This window comes from Bubalus bubalis, chromosome 6 (genome assembly GCF_019923935.1).
Source record: "Bubalus bubalis isolate 160015118507 breed Murrah chromosome 6, NDDB_SH_1, whole genome shotgun sequence".
In the NCBI taxonomy this organism is placed as follows: domain Eukaryota; kingdom Metazoa; phylum Chordata; class Mammalia; order Artiodactyla; family Bovidae; genus Bubalus; species Bubalus bubalis.
Genome location: NC_059162.1, coordinates 21,522,724 through 21,546,525, shown reverse-complemented (window position 1 = coordinate 21,546,525; position 23,802 = coordinate 21,522,724). Strand labels below are relative to the sequence as shown.

General features: G+C 49.3%; 1 protein-coding gene and 7 non-coding genes across 8 annotated transcripts; 2 read left to right on the top strand and 6 right to left on the bottom strand.

Annotated features, from left to right (window-relative positions):
* Nucleotides 1–567: 567 nt before the first annotated feature.
* Nucleotides 568–731, bottom strand: LOC123465931. The gene has a single exon (XR_006641251.1). It is a non-coding gene; the product is annotated as a U1 spliceosomal RNA (small nuclear RNA).
* Nucleotides 732–9,306: 8,575 nt separating this feature from the next.
* TRNAN-GUU lies at nucleotides 9,307–9,382 on the bottom strand. Its single transcript has one exon. It is a non-coding gene; the product is annotated as a tRNA-Asn (tRNA).
* Nucleotides 9,383–10,370: 988 nt separating this feature from the next.
* Nucleotides 10,371–10,442, bottom strand: TRNAE-UUC. Its single transcript has one exon. It is a non-coding gene; the product is annotated as a tRNA-Glu (tRNA).
* An 889-nt stretch (nucleotides 10,443–11,331) lies between these two features.
* TRNAV-CAC lies at nucleotides 11,332–11,404 on the bottom strand. Its single transcript has one exon. It is a non-coding gene; the product is annotated as a tRNA-Val (tRNA).
* A 615-nt stretch (nucleotides 11,405–12,019) lies between these two features.
* TRNAN-GUU lies at nucleotides 12,020–12,093 on the bottom strand. Its single transcript has one exon. It is a non-coding gene; the product is annotated as a tRNA-Asn (tRNA).
* Nucleotides 12,094–15,533: 3,440 nt separating this feature from the next.
* Nucleotides 15,534–15,605, top strand: TRNAQ-CUG. Its single transcript has one exon. It is a non-coding gene; the product is annotated as a tRNA-Gln (tRNA).
* Nucleotides 15,606–19,607: 4,002 nt separating this feature from the next.
* LOC123465892 (nudC domain-containing protein 2-like) lies at nucleotides 19,608–20,111 on the top strand (the record flags this gene model as incomplete). The annotated part of the gene is made up of 1 exon (XM_045166041.1): nucleotides 19,608–20,111. A coding segment is annotated over one exon (444 nt), but the record flags the coding sequence as incomplete, so codon positions are not given.
* Nucleotides 20,112–23,197: 3,086 nt separating this feature from the next.
* Nucleotides 23,198–23,361, bottom strand: LOC112582859. The gene has a single exon (XR_003107197.1). It is a non-coding gene; the product is annotated as a U1 spliceosomal RNA (small nuclear RNA).
* Nucleotides 23,362–23,802: the final 441 nt, after the last annotated feature.

Genomic DNA, 23,802 nt, shown 5'->3' with positions numbered 1-23,802 from the left:
GAGCAGTTCGTCACGGGGCGCCTCCCGACACCTCACCGACTTCGTGTGTTTGGCTCAGGTAAGGGTTTCTCCGCTGGGATCTGCGCACGAAGAAGCCTTCCCTCACACGCACAAACTTTTCAAGAGGCCGAAAGAGCGTTCAACGAGCGAGCCTGCCACGAAACCAGCAGTAAACACACTCAGAAACCCGCATCCACGCGTAGCCCTGGCACGTTCCTACTGCCACAAAACCGAAAAAACAAGCGCCTGCCCCTGCACCGGTGGAAGACCCTCCGCGTACTGGCTTTCAAGCGCGATTGGGGCCGCTCACATCTTTCTGAACCACTCTTCACAGTCGTGCCGCAACCTAGGTGAACTCGGAGACTGACTGGCAGTTCTCCAGCCGCAAGCTCGCGGGTCGTAGCGAGATTCAAACTTACCCACCACCTATGCCCTTAAGGCGCTTTTATGCTTCACGGCCTCATCCTGTACATACAGGAGGCTTAAAACAAACGGACCCAACACATTACAGCAACATGACCGGGCGGCCAGACGCACTCTGGAGTCTACTCTTTACTAAAAATAAGCCAGGGGAAAGCGCGAACGCAGTCCCCCACTACCACAAATTATGCAGTCGAGTTTCCCACATTTGGGGAAATCGCAGGGGTCAGCACATCCGGAGTGCAATGGATAAGCCTCGCCCTGGGAAAACCACCTTCGTGATCATGGTATCTCCCCTGCCAGGTAAGTATGAGTTGCCTGCCTTCCGCCCCACCACCACCTCAGACGCCCTGCACTGTACACACACGCTCACTTTCCGCCACGCACCCCCGACCCTTCTTGGGCCTTCCACACAGCGGGTCCACGCACTTTCAAGCAGAAACTCCTCAGTTCTCTCCCACGCCACGGGAGACCATATCGTGTTTCAGCACCAGACGACGGCCCAGCCCCCTGCGCTCGGATATCTACATACGACACGCCTCGTCCGTGGCGTCACGGGAAGCCCTCCGGCCCACGCCCCGCCCTAGGCCCCGCCTACCCCCCCCCCCCCCGCCGTCCGGCCCGGCCAACCGGCCGGCGGGCCCCCTCTGGGGGAAGCGGCGTCCGCCTCCCGCTCCTGTTCTCCCACCCGCTACGTGTTGGGACCCGGCGCGCTCGGCTGCCTGCCTTAACTTTTGTCCTGCCCAGCGCCGGTCTGGCGGTCGGCTGAAGCCTGTACACCTTTTTTCAAATAACGGCGTTCAGCGGGGGAACAGAACATTTAGCAGTCCAGGGGAAACCGGTTCCTTTCAAATCCACTTGTCTTTGTGATGTAGTATTATTGTGTGTATGTCTAGTAAAACGCATTAGGCGTCACGACTGGCCGTGAACTCAGTTCCATTCGTGAAAATTGGGTCATTCATCAGAAATTTCATTCATTTTATTTCCAGCTTCAGGTGTGGTTTTGACTCTGAACAGATTTTAACACCTGTCTGTATCCTCTGTCTTACTGAGACAGGCTGGGACCTGGGACCCTTTGCTGCAATGTTTGCACCTGGACAAACGGAGGCAGAAATTCCATGCGCCCCACGCTGAGCAGCTGGAATCTGTCTCCTGTGGACAGATACTCCAGACTAAGGACAGGGGCTTCCCTAGTGGTCCACTGGCTAAGATTCCACACTTCCCAGTGCCTGGGGCCGGAGCTGGATCCCTGGTCAAGAAACTAGATCCCACCTGGGACAACTAAGAGTTTTCATGCTGCAACTAAATATCCCATGTACCTTTACAGCTTCTTTAAGATAAGGATATCAGGAGGAGCAAGGAAGAGCTGAGTCCTGCTTGGATAGAAATTAAGAGACCACATATTTCGTATTTTTGAGGTCAAGGAGATCTTTGCAGACTATCCGTGCCTACAAAGCTTTTTCCTGGGTCAAAAAGGAGGTAGACGGAACCACCCCTTAATAGGTGGTGTTAACCTCGCCCTAGGCCTCTGCTCCCGGGAGAAATGTCCTATATAGGTGATCTGAATCACCTCTCTGATACACTCCTTCTCGTTAAGGAGGACACACACACCCTTTCTCTCTGAGTGTGTCTCTCTGCCTTGCTTCTGTCTTAAATAAATTGTGTATCTGTGTGCCCTCCAACTTGTGCTGTGGCTCTAATAATGCACTTTGTACCTGTCCTTTCAGCTTTTGTCGCTTTAAGAAATTCAGTCTTCAAGGAAGGCACTAGTCAGGCCAACTTTGCTTCTAGCCCTAGCTCTTGATGGACTGGTGGCTAGGATTCCTGGTTTTCACACGGGCTACCCTGGTCCAATTCTTGGACAGGCAACAAAGATCTTGCTTCAGGCCACCACTCACTGCTGTGTCCTTGAGATCCAAATGTCTTCCCCAGCAACAAAATACAAAGAAACAATAGGGGACAAAAAATAACTGCATGTATGCCTTTGGTGGAAATTGTGGACAACAAGATACAAAAAGACCAAAATCCCAACTGTCATCTCCGAAGAGCCGTGCCAAAAACAGGGTCCCCGGAGCACAAGCAGGGTACTGCACATTCCCCCTGCACACGACACCAGGAAACACACAGGCAAACCACCTGAGCCAGTCCTGTAGCCTGACCCCTCCACCCACCCCGTGGAAGGAACCAGCACACCACCCCTCCCCCTCCCCCCCACCCAGGGCAAACAAGGGAACCTGTTACTTGTTTTGCTGCAGCAGGGATCCCAATAAAGCCTTACCTGAGTTTCTAGTCTGTCCTCTTATCAATTTCTATTGATTAAGGAAGGCTAAGGGGGTGGTTTAGTCACTAAGTCGTGTCTGACTCTTGTGGCCCCATGGACTGTAGCCCGCCAGGCTCCTCTGTCCATGGGATTCTCCAGGCAAGAATACTGGAGAGGGTTGCCATTTCCTTCTCCAGGGGATCTTCCCCACCCAGGAATCGAACCCGGGTCTCCTAAGAACCCTTGGTAAAGAGATAAGCTGAAAGCCATCAAACAGCTAGTCTGGACTGGTTGATCTGGTGAAGATGACTAATCAGGTAAATATTCTTGGCTACGTGTGGATGCTCCAAAACTTCTTGAATGTTTAGTAGTGAAATGAATGTGGCAAATTTCCGTGTGTCATACCTGCCAGAGTCCTCCCTTTGACACGTCTGAGATAGCTAAGCCTAATGGAGCTACTTTCCTCGTCAGGATTTCTCAGTTTCACATACCACCCTTTTCCTTGGCTTATAATTATTTTTTTCTTCCGTAATTATTTATTTATTTTAGTTTTGACTGCTGGGTCTCGCTGCTGCGCGTAGGCGTCTCTCTAGTTGTGGCAATCAGGGGCTTCTCTTTGCGGTAACGTCTCTTGCTACCGGGCACAGGCTCTAGGCCAGCGGGCTCCGTAGGTGTGGCACACAACACATGGAACATTCCCTCACAAGAGATGAAACCTGTGTCCCTGCATCGGTCGGCAGATTCTTAAATATAATTATTGTAATTCATTATTCTTAAAATAACACCACATTTTCTCTTTGACACAGTATTAACAGTTGAAGGTCAACTTAAGATAATGATTGTGAGCAACATATAACTAAGTAATCAGCTATCTGATAGTGAAGGAAAGCCAAAAGTCTGAGGACAGCCAAAAGAGCCCAATAAGTGTTTCGAGTTTACTTTGCCTCCCAGCCCAGGCCAAAAGAAAAGAATAAGTATCAACATCACATTAGCCATAACCAAGTGGTTTTAAATGTTTGACAAAATGAGGAATACCATGTGTAAGGTTCAAAGAGTATACGCTTCCAAAACGATTACCGGTGCACACCAACCTGAATAACTAGTGAAGCATTACCAAAGATCTAAGGTATGATAAATCACCAGACCACAAAAGGCTTCCTCATGACGTCCATGAAAGAGCTCAGAGTAATCACATACACGCACACCCCTCCGAAGAACTGGGTTTGTTTGTTTGGGAAGGAGGGGTATGGGCCTGACTTCTTTCACTCAGCGTAACGTCTATGAGATTTAACCATAGTTTTCAGGTAGTTCTTTGTCTCTCTGTGTGTTCCTTGGAAGAATATGTCTCAGTATACTTATCCAGTTGAGGATATTCTGAAATGGTACGATACGAACATTCTCTTATGACTTTTCAAGGACATACACATTTCTCTAGGGCAGCCCATTCCAATAAAATAATGCCAGGGTTGACCTTTAGAATAAAAATTTTAGGATTTTCTCCCCAACAAAGTGGGTTGATTCAGAAATAGCAGGGGAATCACAAAGCAGGACAAGCAAACTATGGCAAAAGCATAGGCAAATTGCGCACAAAGGAGAAGAAGGAACGTTCTTTGAGAGAGAGAGAGAAAGAAGCTGAGAGGACTTGTTTTGAACCAAAGGACACTGGGCAAAAGTGAAAGATCAGGGTGGTGACAGTTTCTCATTGGCCGAGTTGCTGATATATTGCAGGAGATACAAGGTACATCTTTTTCTGTCCGGGCCTATAACTGATTGTTCTTTCCTATTGATGATTCTTCTGTTTAGGTCTATGATTGACAATTCTTCCTGTATTTGAACTTGAGTGGTAATCCATGAGAGCTCCCCCTTCTGGTCTCCTGACTCAATTTTAGTGAGGTTTCCCTTTATTAGCATTACACCTGCTGCTGCTGCTGCTGCTGCTGCTAAGTCGCTTCAGTCGTGTCCGACTCTGTGCGACCCCATAGATGGCAGCCTACCAGGTTTCCCCGTCCCTGGGATTCTCCAGGCAAGATCACTGGAGTGGGTTGCCACTTCCTTCTCCAATGCAGGAAAGTGGAAAGTGAAAGTAGGAAGTCACTTGGTCGTGTCCGACTCTCAGCGACCCCTTGGACTGCAGCCTGCCAGGCTCCTCCGTCCATGGGATTTTCTAGGCAAGAGTACTGGAGTGGGGTGCCATTGTCTTCTCCGAGCATTACACCAGTCACCTGGAATTTAAAGTTTTCAATTACAACCTATTTTAAAAGGTTTGTGAGATTTACTGCGTTAAAAAACAAAAAACAAAAACTCATCATTACCACGTGTGACACTAGAAACACTTGTAGTTCAGTAGTTACCCGTGACTTGTACCTGTCGCATGGGACAGCAGAGGTCACATATATAGCAGAGATAAAAGTACGATTTCTGGGCCACAGCACGTGATAGTGTATGTACGACCCTTAGCTGATGCTGCCAAATTCCTCTCCAATTTTGTTGACCTTACTAACACTCCTTTTAGAAATGAAAAATAATTTACAGCGCTCTCCATCCTGTGAAATTTTGGTACTGTTTGCCTTTTTACTTTTCTTCTTGAGTTTATTGAGGTGTAATCTACATAGTAAAATCTGCCAACATTAGACTATTTTACACTCTTTACTATGATATCATACCTCTGCAAAGCTGGATTTTGGTAGTTGCTATGATAGAAAGCAAGTGCCATGCGAAAAAAATGGATGCCTAATAAGAAATAAGGTGACGCTTCGAAAAAGTTTGAGAAGCTGTGCAGTGCACAACATTAAGGTTATGATTCTGAAATGTCAGAGCACTAAAAACCAACAAACACTGCACCAAACTTTCGTCAAGGGAACACGTAGTAATATGCCCGGCATCAGCCATGTACGAACAAGATATAGAAATATTTGTAACAACAACAGCATTCCCCAACTAAGCGGTATTTTCTGCTGTCAAGCCAATCTACCAGGAAATTAGGACAAATGGGAAGGACAAAGAGAGAACAAACTTGCAGGCAACGAAAGATGATTCATTCATTAAAATCAATTTAATATAGTCAAAGGAAACTATAGATCATGAATCTGTCATTTAAGCAGACACATGTCGGAACACGAGAATGTTGGAATCATATATTGGTGTATATTGGAATCATATATTACAGGACACCTAAAAATATAAGCCAAATATTGTAGGGGAATGATTGAGTCCTCTGGTGTCTAGAATTGTAACTATTCATTCCCTTTACAGATATTAGTATATTCAGTATACTTCAAGAACATAAATTTAAACTTTAGAGTTTAAATACTCATTGGCTATGTTGGCTTATCTGAGCAGTACAACCAGCATAGGAAACTTAGGAAGTCCAATGTAATTCAGGATTTTCAACCTAAATAAACCCAAGACTTAAATACTAAAATATCATACCACCATTATATTCTACACCTTTATAAGATAATCTGAAAATACATATAGAGTTGGTGTTAGACCAAAATGAGAAAAACAATGTAATTATTCTGAGTCGCTTCCATTTAAAAAAAAAAAAAAGAACATGAGTAAACATTTTGAAGGCCATTATGTAAGTTATTTAAATTGTTTAAAAGTATTAAGAATAATCTGTTATCAATTTCATTCCTTCATGGTTGCTGTTCCAAGTAATCAAGACCATTTACTCAATCTACAGCTAAATCTATTTTTTTCCTGTCACAAATTTAGCAACACAATTTTCCTTATATAAATACCACATGGAAGCATAAACAGTAGAGTATTTTCCCCAGAAAGTCTTCATTTTTAATTTTACATTTATGGAACTGATTATCACTTTCCTAAGAGGAGTGACACCTTTAAATTTTGAGAGGCCTAACTTGTCTGTTCCTCCCCAGAGTGAGAGAAAGTGTATTGACTTGTTTCTGAGAAATATATTTAAACAGGGGGAAAAAAATACATCAAAGCAGTGGGCCTTGCTTGACTTCCCTGGGGGTACAGTGGATAGGAATCTGCCTGCCAGTGGAGGGGAAACAGGTCCGATCCCTGGTCTGGGAAGACTCCACATGCCGCAGAGCAACTAAAACCCTCGAGCCAACCCGCTACCAAGCCTGTGTGCTGCCACTACTGAAGCCCATGCAACCCAGACTCTGTGTCTCTGAAACGGGAGAAGCCACCGCAACGAGAAGCCTGCACAGCGCCAACTAGAGAGAACCCACACAAAGCAACTAATACAGGGCAGCCAAAAATAAATAAAATAAATAAATTTTTAAAAAAATTAGCGAGCCTTATTTAAGGTGAAAGCAGAGTCAATGATGTTTATTAACAACACTTGCCAGTGTGAGAACAAAATGAAATACAATTAAGCGATATTGGAGGAATCTCACTGAGGAAAATAGGAATTCTGTAATACACTTATGAGTCCCCAGTGCATAAAAACTGTGCTTGAAGTCATTGCTAGTCATTCCTTTTTCTTGAGGGCTGAACTTGCTTATGGTTCTGGAAGTATTCAATCTGATTTGCAGGGTTGTCAGAAGTGTTCACGTTGCTGACTTCATTGCTTCTTTGCAAAGATATGTCTTTTCCTCTGCATTCTGTAGGGCCGATTTCAACAATCCTTACCTCACTTGTTGAATATTTTCAGCTATTTAGAAACTTTCATATACCAGTGAAAGAAACTGTCTGTTCCATGCTAAAAATTCAGTATCCTTCCTGTGTTAATCTCTTAGGACACTTGTGCAGTGCTTGACTAAGATAGACTGGGCCCACCTGGATTTGACCAAACAGTGGAAAGAGGAGAAGTGGACAACTTCTCAGTGGGGCCGTGTCACATCCCAGGAAATACTAGAATCATCAAGACAAGCAGCAATGAAAAAAGCCTCATGGGGTCCAGGCGTAAACTGTCATCTTCTGCCTCACAGGGAACAGGACCCCTGTCAACCACCACTCAATGTGGATTATCCCAGAAGTTCACTTCCTAAAATGAGACCAGATTACCACATTGATAGGAGAAATTGCAGGTATGCGCGCCGAAATCGCTTCAGTCGTGTCCAGACCCTGTGCAACCTATGGACGGTATCCTGCCAGGCTCCTCTGTCGGATGGGATTCTCCAGGCAAGAATACTGGAGTGGGTTGGCCGTGCCCTACTCCAGGGATCTTCCTGACCCAGGAATCGAACACCGGTGTAACTTACATCTTCCGCAATGGCAGGCAGGTTCTTCACCACAAGCGAGCGCCATCTTATCAGTGATGAAGCAAATCAGAGAGAGAACATAGTTGTCCCCAAACCACACGGTACAAAAACGTCAAAACGCACAGTCTCTGCACGTAAGATTTAATAGAAGAACGCGCAAACAGGAGCCAATAGCTCTAAGGGTCCAGGTCTTGAAGCGGGAGCTTGCGAGGGGCAGGATTTCCGCGGGGCTCCTCTAACGACATGTGAGTTAGCCCATGTGATGGGCTAACTTTTATCAGTTCCGTTCAGTCGCTCAAGTCGTGTCCGACTCTTTCCAAAAAATAACCAAACCAAAAAACTGTCAAGGAATAAAGTAAATGGGGTGTTCCATGGTAACACCCCACTTTATAGGAGGAGGGACAGGACAACCGAATTTTTTTCCTCACGTTAAAAGTGTAACCAAAGTTTGTAAATAAAAGAAGAAAGGGGAGAAGGAAAAAGGCTCTGGGATCAGTGAGATTTTTCTCTTTGGATAAGTTGCTCGGCAGAAAGAGGCCAGCCTGGCCGTTCTTTTCTGGACCCGGTTGACCAGGTCACCGGACAAAACAATGGACAGTTTACTAGAGGACTTAAAAGTGGTCAGTGACAACTCTCCACCATAAGCAGTAGAGCACCTCTGTGTAATGCCACAGCGTCACCTTCTATTGTCTTTCCCCTTAGTTGGGTCAGGAGGCCACTGCTCCCTTTGTTAGTTCAGAGAATCATAGAGAGATGTATAGAAAAATTGTTGTGTTGCCAAAGTAATTGAAGAAAGGGACACTGAACGACTGGAAAATAATTTGAAATACGACTCAGTCCCGCTTCTGTGGAAGGCAAATTTGCAGGACTTACCAACTTAAGAAGCATAAAACACTCAAGGAAGCGATTGCACTTCCAGGTTTCTACACTGTGGAAATAAATACCTGCACGAATGGTCAGAAGTGTGAGTACGATAATGATGGTTGCAGCATATCTGTCATCATAAAACCATGAAACCAAATAATACATGAACCATGTAGGAAATGCCTTTCAAAAAAATAATGCAGAGGCTAACGGTGACGGTGGGTTCACTGATAACATTATTGACAGAACAATTGCTAAGTGCTGGCCTCCTTTTACAGGTGAAAAACCTGGGGCACATAAGGTATAACTTACATGTCTAAGTCTATGTACTTGGCAGAATAAAGACTTGACCCCACCGGAAACTGGATCCCTTGATCTGTCTCAGGAGGTCCTGCCTTAGGCAAGTATGAGTGAATAGGAATACACTTGCACTTGCAGAGTACAGGGTGGGCAAGGTGAGGTGGCCCAGACTGGCAGCAGTCCGGAGGTGACTAGGACCCCGAATATTTTTGTGTGGGCCAAGAACCGCTTGAATGGTCGTCAGCACGGAAAACCTTGAATGGGTTCTAAAACCTCGACCGCCGCCTCCCTGGGTGGGCTCGAACCACCAACCTTCCGGTTAACAGCCGAACGCGCTAACCGATTGCGCCACAGAGACACCACCGCACCGGGCCCCTCGACTCTTTGTGCTGGAGACAAGAATTCCCAGGACGTGCCTCTTGCTCCGCAGAGAAACGGTGCCGGTTCCAAAGCCTCGGGAAAACGGAAAGATGAGAACGGTGAATCACATCGGACCTGAGACTGGGTCAAGACCAGGAGAAGACTACACAAAACACCATTATCCCAGGACAGCCACCCAAGCAGACAATTCCGGAAAGCTCTCGAGAATACTTCCCCTCCCTCTGATGCATCTCCCACCTGGTCCACTCATCCTCCCACCACAGGAAAGAAGGCTTCCCCTTTGTGTTCTGGGCACAGAGAGCCAGGCAAAAGAGCCAAGGGGGCAGCTGCACTTCCCCATGGGTCTTCCCGAGGTAGGTGGTTCTAGCGCTCAGGCTGACCCAAGACCCCACTGTCCATCAAGACGACCCGGAGGAGTCCGGATAGCAGACGGTCCTGGGGTTGCGGGTGGGGGTGGGGGTGGGGTATTCCTACAAGCGCAGAGCATGCCCGGCCTGCACTTCCTGGAGATCCGAACCGAACTCCCCCGGAAGCTTCTCTGCATCCTAAAGAGAATGGATTTCAGGTTTCCATGGAGAGAGTGACAAAGCAAACGTGGGAAAATGTGAACTGTGCGGCTGAGTACAGAATACACGATGTTACTATTCTTGTAACTTGGATGTATGTTTTGGAGGGTTTGGGGTTTGGTTTTGAATGAATCTTTGGAACTCGAGTCCCTGATTCTCTTTGGATGAAAACTCTATAAGGAAGACTCTGGGTTTCTAACAAGCAGAGAGAAAAGAGTGGAGAGGAGAGCTGGGCAGCCCAGGCTGTTCACTGCATCCGGGGAGTCTCCTCCAGCCTGCCTGATGTCAAGGACCCTGAGGCCGGGACCCAGTGCAGACGCTCTACTGCACTGGACCTTGAAGCAAAAGACAATTCTGATCTGGACAGGAAGACATCGAGGACTGGAGAAGAAAACAGCTTTCCCTGACCGGGAATCGAACCCGGGCCGCGGCGGTGAAAGCGCCGAATCCTAGCCACTAGACCACCAGGGAACCGCGCAGAAGAGCGGACTTGGCTGTCCAGGTGAAAATTGAGAGTGCAAAGATGAACCAGAGATGCAGAGAACAGGAAAGGAAATGTCCCAGCGCCCCCACGGCTGTATGCAGCTGTGCAAGGCTCGCAGCCCTTCAAATCCCCGTTCCTGGGCGACGCTTCTCGTTCTGAGACCAGGTCACAAACTATCCGGTTGGGGTCCCTCCTGGTCCAGCTCTAGCGCTGTGTGCTGCCGAGCCCAGGTCATGCTCTCTTTGTGAACCTTGGTTTTCCCTCGAGTCAGGGACTCGACTTGGCTTTCAGCGGGTGATGAGCGGATCCGTCTACCTCCAGATCTCTGACCTGGCTCCGGGGCCTCTCCTGACGACCGCACGGGTACCGGTTCCTTTCCCTCCGCGACCGGCTCAGTTCGTGGAGCCTTAAATTCTTCACTTCCGCGTCTTTGGCTGGAGCCCACGGTGAGACCTTGGTGCGGTCTCTTTTCCTCTACCAGGGAGATAAAACTGCTCCTCAGGTGTTCCGAGGTGGGGGAAAGCAAGTGAGCGTCACGGGAATGAACTCCATGGTTTTCAGAGACAATCTGTGAACACGTGGAAGAGACCCAGGGGCCCGACAGGGAGCCGAGGCTCGGGGTTTCCGGACGTAAGGGTGACTCGAAGTCAGTCTTGTCCTTGCCCGCCCCCGGGATGAACTCGGCCTGGATTCACAGGGACTCGGAGCAGAGAAAGGAGGCCTGCTTGCTAGTGCTGAGGAGACTTCCAGGTGGTCACCAACTCCTCCTACAGCTGCGTCCTCTGCTTCACCCCGAGCCTTTGGAACCTTGTGGTTTTGCCAATCAGAAAACAAATCTCGGTGGGGGAGGGTGGGATGGGAAGAAAATAAGCGGTCTGTTTCCGCCCGGTTTCGAACCGGGGACCTTTCGCGTGTGAGGCGAACGTGATAACCACTACACTACGGAAACAGGACTACCCGGCACCGCTTAACACCGTATCCATGAAAACCCGAGGTCCCGCCATCAGTATCTAGACCACCAATTTCTAACACTCAAAAGGAACCTTGAAGCCCCAGGCTCTCTCAGGCACGGAGACGGCGGCTCCCGAGCGCTCTGCTTTAGGGTTCCTCCTCTCCCCTCAAGTGAGGACCCTCGGGCCCCCACAGGATGCCTTCGGGTTCCCGCACCCAACCCAGAGTCGTCAGACCCTCAGCTCCGCACCCGATCGCAGGGGTAGCCCACCACCGCCCCCCACCCCGCCGCCGACTCCCCAGCTCCCGGAAGCCGCAGGGGGTGGGGGGTGCGCCCGAGGCCCAGGAGACCCCGCAGCCCAGCAGCGTGGACGCCGTCCCTCCGCCCCTGCGGACCCGCGCCTCGGTGACCCTTTTCACGGCGCCGGCGGTCAGCGCTCTGGGCTCTCAGGAATGACCGACGCTTCCAATCCACCCGGGACCCGCCCTCCCCGCTGCTCCTTTGCACCTGACTCCTGTGCTCTTTCTCCGCAAGCCGGCTCGCCGCAGCCCTTCTCCGGTGTCCTCTTGGCAAAAGGGAGTCTCTTTGGTGGCCTCTAAAATCTCACCCCACCGTCCCTGGGTGGGCTCGAACCACCAACCTTTCGGTTAACAGCCGAACGCGCTAACCGATTGCGCCACAGAGACAGCACTACAGGCCTTTTCTGGACTCTGTATGGAGTAGACACGTACTCATCCCCAGGGTAAGTCCCCTGCCCCCAGGGATACGGCGCCACGTCCTTGCCCCCTACCCGCCACAGATGCCAGCGCCCTCAGAAATACCGGGATCCAGGGTTCGGACCCTCCGGGCCTGAATCGAACGAGATCCAAGGACAGCTGAACACCCGGTGGGCTCCCATGATGGCTCTTCCCGTATCCTCGCCTACACTCAATGAATGAGAGTTTGCCCACCCTGGCAAAAGGCCTCCGGGGCCGAGGTTGTGCTTAAGTTTCCTGTGTCCACCAGGCGATTTCCACCAGGACAGAGGTCGTGGGGATGGTCGCCCCGTGTCCGCACGCCCAGGACAGGGTCTGGCACTCACCGGGACGCTCTAGGACTTGGATGAATATACATTGTCGTCTTTAGCCCTTCGTCCCATTAAGACCCCTGAGAATGGAAATACGGAAAGTTTTCGAAGGGCGAAAAGTTCTTTTGAAATGCCTTTATGCCGGTTGTTAGATTTCGCAGCATCCCGTGAGGCGGGCAACGGAAAGGTCTCGGGTGCTCCGGCTGTGCCCAGCTGGGTAGGCTGCGTCCTGTGGGGTCCACGTGGGAGCGGGAAAGGGCGGGAAGTGAAAGCCAAGCGGGGAAGGTGGGTTTGGGAGGAAGGCACTGAGACCTGCCAGGATCTTGGGCAGGGATCCCGAGAGAGGAGCATTGTCCCAGTCCGGTAACAGGGTGGGGAAGGAGGGAAAGAGCTGGTGCCTGCAGGAAAGCAGGAGGCTAGACGAGGAGGGGAGGGGAAAGCTGAGAGGGGAAAGCCAGGGAGGGGAGGATCAAAGAATTTGTGCTTCCACCGGTCCCTGCTCCTTCTCTTGCCTTCTCTCTTCTTCCCATCCCTCCAACTGAGAAATGTTGACACAGCCACATCTGAGAAGAAAGACCCAACGAATGTGTGCTCAGGAGCACAAGCTCTGGGTTGTAAAAATGGTTCTGCCCTGTGTGGCCTTGAACAAATAAAGACAACTTTGGGTATCTCCCTACTTTCTTGTGCAAAATGGGAGCAATAAGAGCATTCTTCTTCACGCTGCTGTTGTCAGATGTGCCTCGGTTTAGAAACTACTGGATCAATAATGCTATAGGCAGCAAAATCATAAATACTATTATCATAATCCTCTGAATCTTTTGACAACCACGATCCTTATTTATTTCACCTGAAAGTCGCCTTCTGCTTCTAGAAATTTCTGTAAACTGATTGCTCTTGCGGTTTGCTCCGCTGTGGCCAGACCACCCCCTTGATCGCCAGTTCTCTGCTTGCCAGACGGGGACCCATGTGCAGGTTGGAGGCAATGGGAAGAGTACGGAGCGGTGGGGGAAATGAGCCTTTGCGCACCCTTTGGAGAGGCCTCTGGGACCGGTGGGGTCCTCCCACTGCCTTCTTTGGTTTCAAGGGAGCTCCAGGAGGTCAGGGATCTGGTGGCGGTCGCTCTTGTGTCCCCTCGCCGAGAACAACTTGAGGGCCTCCTCACTCAGTCTCCAAGAGACCCTCAGAGTGTCCTGCCCAGAGAGCAAGGTATTCGTGCTTCCTGGGATGGTGGGAAATATTCCCGCATCCTCCTCCCAACTGTGGAAACCGGAGGTGGTGGAGGAGCGCTAGCGACAGAAGAAGGAGGTCCAGAAAGACAGGGCGGAATGGGAGGGGAAGGAGCTGCAAACAGGGGATGAGGAGAAAGAGCGCGAGGAAGAAGGGGAGATGAGGAGAAAGAGAGCAAGGAAGAAGGGGAGATGAGAGAGAGGTGGAGCCGTACAAAGGGAGGACCAGGATAGAGCGGGAGGACCAGCGAGAGGGAAGCGGCAGTGGAGGAGAGGGAGGAGGAGGAGTTACGTTCCCAGGGTAGTTCTGTTCACTGGCCCCCAGCACAGGCAGCTCCCACCACATCCCCACCAGCTCCTTAGCTCTCAGATCCAACACCCAGGCTTTCGTCCCTCAAAGACCGTCTCTCCACCCATTGCGGTTCTAACCTCATTTGATTTTTCTCCCTGCCCCTTGTGAGAGCCTGGTTCTCTAGGTTTCCTGGCCATTCCGTGATCTGTCAACATACTTTCTGTGCATTTCTTCTGTATCAGCCAGAGACCATTACTGGTCCTTGCACTCATAAACTTTGACCGGCCTTCAAGGGCTCCTGGAGGAGCACTTTGTGTTGTTAGTTACCCCTCAGCTTCTTGATTTTCCAAAAGGAAGTTTCATCTTTTCACCCCGGAGCTGTGAACTTCCTCCTCCTAAGAGGAGCCTCCCCTTTGTCTCCTTCCTCCTGTGTCAACCCCTGTTCCAGTCTCTGGGAACCAAATACGTGTCTCCAGGCAACACTGGCCACCTTTCCGACTCTTTTCTTTGGGCTGCAGCTCTCTTCTTCAGATGCTGTTTTTTTCTGTTCTGTGTATTGGATGAGGGAAGAAATGGCTCTGGGATAGAATGAAGAAGTAAAGATTATTACTTTGAGACATCATGTGGATGTATACTTGTTATACATGTAAATGTTTAGTGTGGTGGTATTTTGTGTACATAAATACTGTCTACACTGTAAGACAACTTGGATACATACCTTCTAAATATGTGTACACTCTTCTTTTTTAAATCGTGCCATTTCTGGATATGTTAAGAAATTGGAATGAGACTGACGTGACCAAGCTCTGACAAGAATCTGTGACTGCTTAAGTGTCAGAGCCCTGCCTCGTGGGCTCCACGACACGTGGTTGATTTTGAGCCACCCCAGGTGCTTTCAGCCTGGTTTGTCTGAGGGTTTTGTGTAAATGTTCATCTTTCCTTATACTGTAAACCTGGCAAATTTTGGGAGAAAAACTTACCCCCCAAATCAGAACTGTATGGAGAAGAAAAGGAGAGTTCTCCTGCCTCCATTTGTGGTCCACACACTTTACATATTACACATAAGAGGCGGTGGTGGCGGCTTTGGAGTGTAATGGGTGCTACAAGAAAGCCAAGGGACCCAGGAGATCCCACCTCCTGCCCTGACGATCACCTGCCCTCTCTGGGCTCTGGGGAAAGGGTGAAGGTAAAGGAAAGGAAAATAACACTCTTATTTGCAGAAATTTTACCTCAGCATGGGACACTCTGGCAAACCGAGGCAGAATATGCGGTTGATGAGGGTGACTTAAGGGGCCCTTCCCTGACCAGAAACCCAGAGTGGAACGTTTACTTCATTTTCTGAGGTGCCAGTGAACTGAGAGATGTCAGTCAAAGGAGAGGAGCAGAGGGAAATCAAAGAGGGATGAACACCAAAGCGGGTCATCCGTATTCAGATCTTGTCGGGTCCTTGGAAGAACTTCCCTGAGATTGTGGGTGGGGAGTATGGAGCCTAAAGAAGCAGGTACCCTTCTCTGGCGATGGAAAGAAGTTGGCTTTCAAAGGGGTTCCATGGTGTAATGGTGAGCACTCTGGACTCTGAATCCAGCGATCCGAGTTCAAATCTCGGTGGGACCTTTCTGTTTAATTACAAGAAGGACACGTTTTACTCCCCTCATAGGACCTGCTTTCCGGCTCCCGCGACCCCCAGCGGCGTAGCTCACACGGACCCTGCGGACAGGTGTGGGACCGACCGGGACCGGGGCGTCCTCGCTGGGCCCGGGCGGCTCTGCCCATCCCTGGGCATCGGAGGGCCGGCGCCTCTCCTGCTCCCCGCCCCGCCCCCCTCGGCCAGTGCCGCCCCCTCGTCGGGTCCCCTGGGTCTCGGGGGTAAAAGGCAGAGGCTGCGCCCACCGAGTCCTGCCCCACGAGGGGGCTTCACACCGCACGCCTTGTAACTGCACGGTTGTCCCGGTGCGTAAATGGTGCCGGGGAGGGCCTGCGATGTCGCTGACCAGCCAGGATGGCAGCTTTCGGGTGGAAGGTTCCAGACCTGACTGGAATGAACTGTGTTTTATTCAGGCTCTCTATCATTCCGAATATTAATTGATCTTGTCCCAGTTTATTATGATTTTATTCAGAGTTTCTCGCTCCTAAGTCTCCGCTGGGCACGCAAAGCCGCTGTTCGGCCAAGATTTGAACCTTGACTCCTGGAAATCGCGTCCTCTGGTCCCAAGCTCAGCCCGAAAGAGGAGCGGGGGTCGCGGATTTCGGCGTCTGAGGAGACCCCAGGTCCCTGACCCACGGCCGCCCGGCCAGGCTGCTCCGGGGCCGAAGGCGCGACGAGCCGCTCCGAGTCCGCACCCCCGGCCGGGCCCCCTTCGTCCTGCCGGGACTCTGCTCCACCGAGAAGACGCCCCACTTGTGTCCTCTACTGCTCGGGAGGAAAATATGGATGAGGCCCGTGATGGACTTGAAAAGCCAGTTAAAGTGCTCCCTTCGCGGTGCTGAGGAGCATCTCTCTGATGCTTGTATTTAGGAACTTTCAGCGGTTACAAAGGACTCAATGACGCAGCTGTCTTTGGAGGACGGGAAAAGAAAGGTGTGAGGCCGGCGAAAAGATCCGAGGAAGGGCAAGGGCAGGAGAGAAGAGAGGATGAGCCAGAAGGGAGAAAGGGACTGGAAGGGAGAGGAGCGGGCGGGTACCGCGGCGGGGACGGTCGCTGAGTTGGGGCGACCAGAGCGAGCGCCTCACTCTGGAGCAGTTCCCACCCTTTACTGACGCGTCCGGGAACCCGGTTCACCCTCAGTCGCAAAGCTGCTGGCCTGGCATTTGTCCTGGCCAAGTTTCCTTCGCGGGTTCCGTGCGGAGCCGGTGAGGTGGGCTGTGCGAGTCTGCAGGTGAGTGGAAGACTGGCGGGCAGGGAACCGCACACACTCCACTTTTCCCCTTTGCAGGCCGGTCTGCAGGACCTGGGGTGGGAAACTGGAAAAGCGGAGCGTCAGTATTTATTTAGAGATAAGGAGATAAATAGCCAAACAGTTGGTTAGTGTTTATTCTCGGAAAAAAAGAAATGTGGGATGGGATCAGGGTCCACTTTCTCCCATAACAAGTTTTGGGGCATATGTAATTGACTATATATATATAGTCTGTATATAATATGTATGTACATGTATTACTGCATATAATGTATACCTATCTATTATATGAGTAAAACTCACTGCTTGTGTGTCCAACTTAAATTTTTATGTAATTATATGTGCCAAGCTTTTAAAATTCTGGGTCTAGTATCATGTGTAGGAATGTTTTCCACTGTAAAAACGTAAAAAAAAAAAAAAAAAAAGGATGGGGGGGGCCCATTCTCGAAGCAAGCAATTGGACCATTAGTCCCCCTTTGATGAGCTGATCACATGAGGTGGTAAACAAACTGGCAGATCCTCTCAGCCCAGGAGGTCACTGCTTTCGTCTCTCTAGGAAGGTTCATAGTCACTGAAAGGTGTCAGTAACAAATAAAATCACACCCAATCTTTATGCAGTGTTGCTCCCAAAATGCAAGAGCTTACCCCCAGTGAAGACGTGCAAAGCGCCAAGTGCCCAGGCATGGTCTACAAGTTTTAAGTGGGTTTACTCACTTAATCCTTTCAAAAGGCTTGCATCATGTCATCATCCTCATTTCACATATGAGGAACCTGAGACATAGAAAGGTTAAGTAACTTGTCAAGTCAGTCAGTGAGTGGGATTTGAAAGCAGGAATTTGAACTGAAGCCTTCCTGGCTCCACAGGATGTCCTACCAGTCAAAGAGGAACACAAACCGTAAAGATGCTTGACAAGAAATTTAAGTCCGTATATTTCTTTTGAAAAAACACCCAAGAGGAGTCACGTAACAGGCATTCAGTTCAGTCGCTCAGTCGTGTCCAACTCTTTGCGACCCCATGGGCTGCAGCACGCCAGGCTTCCCTGTCCATCGCCAACTCCCGGAGCTTGCTCAAACTCAAGTCCATCCAGCCAGTGATGCCATCCAACCATCTTGTCCTCTGCCGTCCCCTTCTCCTCCTGCCTTCAATCTTTCCCAGCGACAGGGGCGTTTCCAGCGAGTCAGTTCTTCGCATCAGGTGGCCAAAGTATTGGAGCTTCCGCTTCAGCGTCAGTCCTTCCGAAGAATATTTGGGGCTGATTTCCTTTACGATTGACTGGTTGGGTCTCCTTGCAGTCCAAGGGACTCTCAAGAGTCTTCTCCAACACCACCGTTCAAAAGCTTCAGTTCTTCGGCACTCTGCTTTCTTGATGGTCCAACTCTCACATCCATACACGACTACTGGAAAAACCATAGCTTTGACTAGACAGACCTTTGTTGGCCACTGCTGAGTGTTCCAAATTTGCTGGAATAATGAGTGTAGCACTTTCACAGCATCATCTTTTAGGATTTGAAATAGCTCAGCTGGAATTCCATCACCTCCACTAGCTTTGTTCGTAGTGATGCTTCCTAAGGCCCACTTGACTTCACACTCCAGGATGTCCGGCTCTAGGTCAGTGATCACACCATCGTGGTTATCTGGGTCATGAAGATCTCTTTGTATAGTTCTTCTGTGTATTCTTGCCACCTCTTCTTAATATCTTCTGCTCCTGTTAGGCCCATACCGTTTCTGTGCTTAATTGTGTCCATCCGTGCATGAAATGTCCCCTTGGTAGCTCTAATTTTCTTGAAGAGATCTCTAGTCTTTCCCATTCTATTGTTTTCCTCCATTTCTTTGCATTGTTCACTGAGGAAGGCTTTCTTATCTCTCCTTGCTATTCTTTGGAACTCTGCATTCAGATGGGTATATCTTTCCTTTTCTCCTTTGCCTTTCGCTTCCTTTCTTTTCTCAGCTATTTGTAAGGCCTCCTCAGACAACCATTTTGCCTTTTTGCATTTCTTTTTCTTGGCGATGGTTTTGATCACTGCCTCCTGTACAGTGTTACGAACCTCCGCCCACAGTTCTTCAGGCACTCTGTCTAAATATATGTATGTAAGAAAATAAGCTGCCACCCGTAGTCCCGACCCCCGGAATTAACTACTGTTATTCTAAGTTTTGGCAAAACATATATATGCTTAGTTTATAAAATTAAATGATGCAGAAAATACGAATATGTAAAACTTTGAGACATGTTAAATTCAAAAATAACTTCTGTTAAGGTAGTTACATATTGACGGAGTCATTTCGGTATATCAACAGAGAGGAAAAAAATACATCGTAGCTCAGTTGGTAAAGAATCTGCCTGCAATGCAGGACACCCGGGTTTGATTCCTGGGTCGGGACGATCCCCTGGAGAAGGAAATGGCAACCCTCTCCAGTATTCTTGCCTGGAGAATCCCATGGACAGAGGAGCCTGGCAGGCTACAGTCCACGGGGTCACAAGAGTTGGACACGACTTAGTGACTAAACCACCACCATACTTTTATAAATAGAGCTCTTATAGATTCTATTTTTAAGCATTCAACTTAATAGTGCATAAATTTAATGGAAGAAAAATAAAGAGAAATGAAGAAATTGTTGAACTTTCAATCAAATTGTTTATACGAGAGATGCCTTTCTGAAAGGATTCCCTAAGGCTAATAATAATAATTTAATTAAGACATTAAATTTGGGAATGATTCTTCTCATTACTTTTAAAAATCAAACGTCTTGAGTGGTACCAGACCTTGGAGGAGGTGTTCATTGAAGTTCAGGTGCCGCCAGGCACTCGCGCCCAGGATATCCAGTGCGGCCTGCAGAGCCGGCATGTGGCGCTGGCCGTGGGTGGCCGCGAGATCCTCAAGGGCAAACTCTTTGACTCTACAATAGCTGATGAGGGAACGTGGACTCCGGAGGATAGAAAAATGGTCCGTATTGTTCTTACAAAGACGAAGAGAGATGCAGCAAATTGTTGGACTTCTCTTCTAGAATCTGATTATGCAGCTGACCCTTGGGTGCAAGACCAAATGCAGAGAAAACTTACATTAGAGAGATTCCAGAAAGAAAATCCTGGTTTTGACTTCAGTGGAGCAGAAATCTCAGGGAACTACACTAAAGGTGGACCAGATTTCTCGAATCTTGAGAAATAACTGTGCCCTTCTTGCTGCATTTTGTGGATCCTAGCAGATGTTGCCAACTTAATCAGAGGAACAGATTATGTCGTGGAAGAAAAATGTGGATACCTAGTTAACAAATTGCAAAATACCTTTAAATATGGTTCTAAAAATTGCATTCAAATATGATTTACATAGGAAACATCTTAAATACTGTGGGAACTATTCTATTGATACATGGTAACTTTTCTTTTGGACTTGTTTTTGCTCAGCATGATGTTTTATATGCTGCACTTTACTAATTTCATATTTAGCCTGTATTTTTAATACAAAAAGTTTTAGGGTATAGATCATGTAAAATGACAGGGTGCCTTCAGGGAAAATTAAGTTTTTCTTTCAATAACTGTGATGCAGGAATAATGTTCAATAAATTTTTCTAAATAGGAAAAAAATAATAATAAAAATAAAAATCAAACGTCTTAAGGTATAATTTGAAAATAATACAACGCATCCATTTCAGGTTTGATGACTTTTGACAAACGAACGTACGTACCCATGGAACCACTATCCTGTTCAAGGAAAAAGAATATCTCCAGAACTCCAGACTGTCCTCTGTGCCCCTTTGCAGTCAGTCCCCCTACCGCTCCCTGACGCAGGTCATCAGTGATCTCGGTCCTGTCTCTGTGGATCGATTTTTCAGTTCTCGAAATTCACATAAATGGAACCAGAGAGTATGTTCTTTTTCCCTCACTCAGCATGATGCGTTTGAGAGTAATCCATACTGTTGCCATGTATCAGGTATTTGTACTACTTTAGCGAGGAGTCAGTGGCACCCCACTCCAGTACTCTTGCCTGGGAAATCCCATGGACGGAGCAGCCTGGTAGGCTACAGTCCATGGGGTCGCTAAGAGTCGGACACGACTGAGCGACTTCACTTTCACGCATTGGAGAAGGAAATGGCAACCCACTCCAGTGTTCTTGCCTGGAGAATCCCAGGGACAGAGGAGCCTGGTGGGCTGCCGTCTATGGGGTCGCACAGAGTCGGACACGACTGACGCGACTAAGCAGCAGCAGCAGCCCCGAGGAGTACTATTCCTTTGAATGAATATGTCAGAATCATATGTATCTATTCACCTCACGACGGACATTTGAAATGTTTTCAATTTGGGGACTATAGTGAACAAAGCTGCTATAAGCAGGTCCCTTTTGTGGGCTTATGCTTTATAAATTCCATTTACATTTTTAAATTATTTAACACGAATTTACTTTGTGAATGGATGTTACATTCACAAAGACAATTTATTGCAGAGTTAGAAGCTCATCTTCGATTGTTTCCTATCAGGACATACGTAATATAAGTCACAGGTGTATTTTTGATTATCCCATTTAATCTACACAACAACTTTATGAAGTACTTTATGATTACTTCCATATGACACTTGCAAAATTGGCCTAGCAAATGGGAGTCGGCCCAAGGTCAAACCGGAAGGCCAGTGGTGGCAACATGACTGAAAAGGAGGCCCCACCCCGCACCCCCCAAGACGCTGCGTTCCTAACCGCAGACCCACCCCGCAATGTCTTCCTGGTAACCTCGGTGTGTCTGACAGGCCCGGAAACCAAGCCGGTCCTCCTCACGGTATTACTTACTGATCGGCTTCTTTTGGTCAGAAATTCCTCCATCAGGGGTCCAGAGCCTAACAGCGTGGACAACCTTGAGGGTGAGGAAATCCGTTAAAACCTCCAAAAACCGGTTTTCTCATCAATACGCCACTAAAAAATAACCTTGGTCTTGGTGCAGATATTTCATATTTGAGCGAGGAAATCGCCCGCTGTTGGGGAGACAGAGTAGGATGTTCTGCTTTCACTTTCAATGACCTAGATCCTCGATCTGCATCCTGTGTGCTTTTTGGTTAGTTTTCTTTGGACCTACCCTTAAGCATCACCTCACTCCCAACACCTCCTCCGATCTCAGAGGCTTCTTGGGGCTGAGCGGATCTACGGAGTGCCGTCCCCGAGGCAGCCACGAGGGGGAGGACAGTCCTTCCCGCCATGGTCCTGCCTTTTCTGTTTGGCCCAGTGGTTTCTATTGGCCAGCAGGACTTTGTGAATCAGAAGTGAGCACAACACATCCTGAGAAAGGGGTTGGCAAACAGCCCACCAAACTGCCGACAACTCGGCGTGGGGTTTTCTTCTAAACTGTAGTTCAATGTTTTTCAGATAGGAAGAAAAGGAAAACTACTTTTGACCGAAAGAAGGAAAAAAAAAAAAAGTTAGGTACGATTTCTACTGCCATTCAAGGAGAAGGGATATTAAGGAGGTTTCCTGGTCTGCCAACTACTGAAGCGTGTCAGCTGCACAATCGAGGCTGAAACAGAGGTAGGTACTGCTTTCTGACTGGGAAGGTAACAGGAGAAAGCCGAGAGAGAAAAAGGCGGGGGTGAAGAGAGAACTGGATCCAGAAATGCGAAGAGGCCTGCTTGGGGTGAGAAGGGATGAGTGCCAGGGTATCTAAGCAGTATCTCCAGCAATGACTAAGGCGTGCAATAAGCAAGGCAGCTGACCACGCAAGAAATGAAGCCTCTGAAAGCAGGACACTGGTGGGAAAACGGCTAGTGGCAGCCTCTCACAAGACACCCCGACGAGAAGCTCGTCACGGGGCGCCTCCTGACACCTCATCCGACTTCGTGTGTGCGGCCCAGATAAGGGCCGCGCTGGTTGACTATCCTGCGCCCCAGGCAAGCCTATAGGCTCCCTCACGCACAGACTTTCCACGAAAAGCTCAAGACAAAGTTCACGAGCGAGCCTACCAAGAAGAAGTCGGCAGCAAGCGTACATCAGAAAGCCGCACCCACACTACCTGGCCCTTGGCATGCTTCCGTGGCTACACAGCCCGACAAGAGGCGCGCACGCTCTTGCACGGGAGAAAAGACGACACTCGTAGCCGACGACGACCGCTCGCAGAAACCCCAACGTCAGTTCCCCTGGCTGTGTTTGAAGTCTCACGGCGACTCGCACCCCCAACAGAATAACGACGACGATTCTTGAAGCGCTTTACGCATGCTTCACGGCCTCTTCTGGAACTGTCTGCTGCTAAGACGACGCACAAGCCGGCCGCCTCGACAACAATACGCCCACCGTCGTAAAGCCCTCTCACCTTCTACTTTTAGTCACAGAGAACAAGCCAGGGGAAAGCGCGAACGCAGTCCCCCACTACCACAAATTATGCAGTCGAGTTTCCCACATTTGGGGAAATCGCAGGGGTCAGCACATCCGGAGTGCAATGGATAAGCCTCGCCCTGGGAAAACCACCTTCGTGATCATGGTATCTCCCCTGCCAGGTAAGTATGAGTTGCCTGCCTTCCGCCCCACCACAACCTCAGACGCCCTCCACTGTACACGCACGCTCACTTTCCGCCACGCACCCCCGACCCTTCTTGGGCCTTCCACACAGCGGATCCACGCACTTTCAAGCAGAAACTCCTCAGTTCTCTCCCACGCCACGGGAGACCGTATCGTGTTTCAGCACCAGACGACGGCCCAGCAGCCCCTGCGCTCGGATATCTACATACGACACGCCCCGTCCGTGACGTCACGAGAACCCGCGCTTCCCTCCAGCCCACGCCCCGCCCTAGTCCCCGCCTCCCTCCTCCCACGCCGTCCGGCCCGGCCAACCGGCCGGCGGGCCCCCTCTGGGCGAAGCGACGTCCGCCCCCCCGCTCCTGTTCTCCCACCCGCTACGTGTTGGGACCCGGCGCGCTCGGCTGCCTGCCTTAACTTTTGTCCTGCC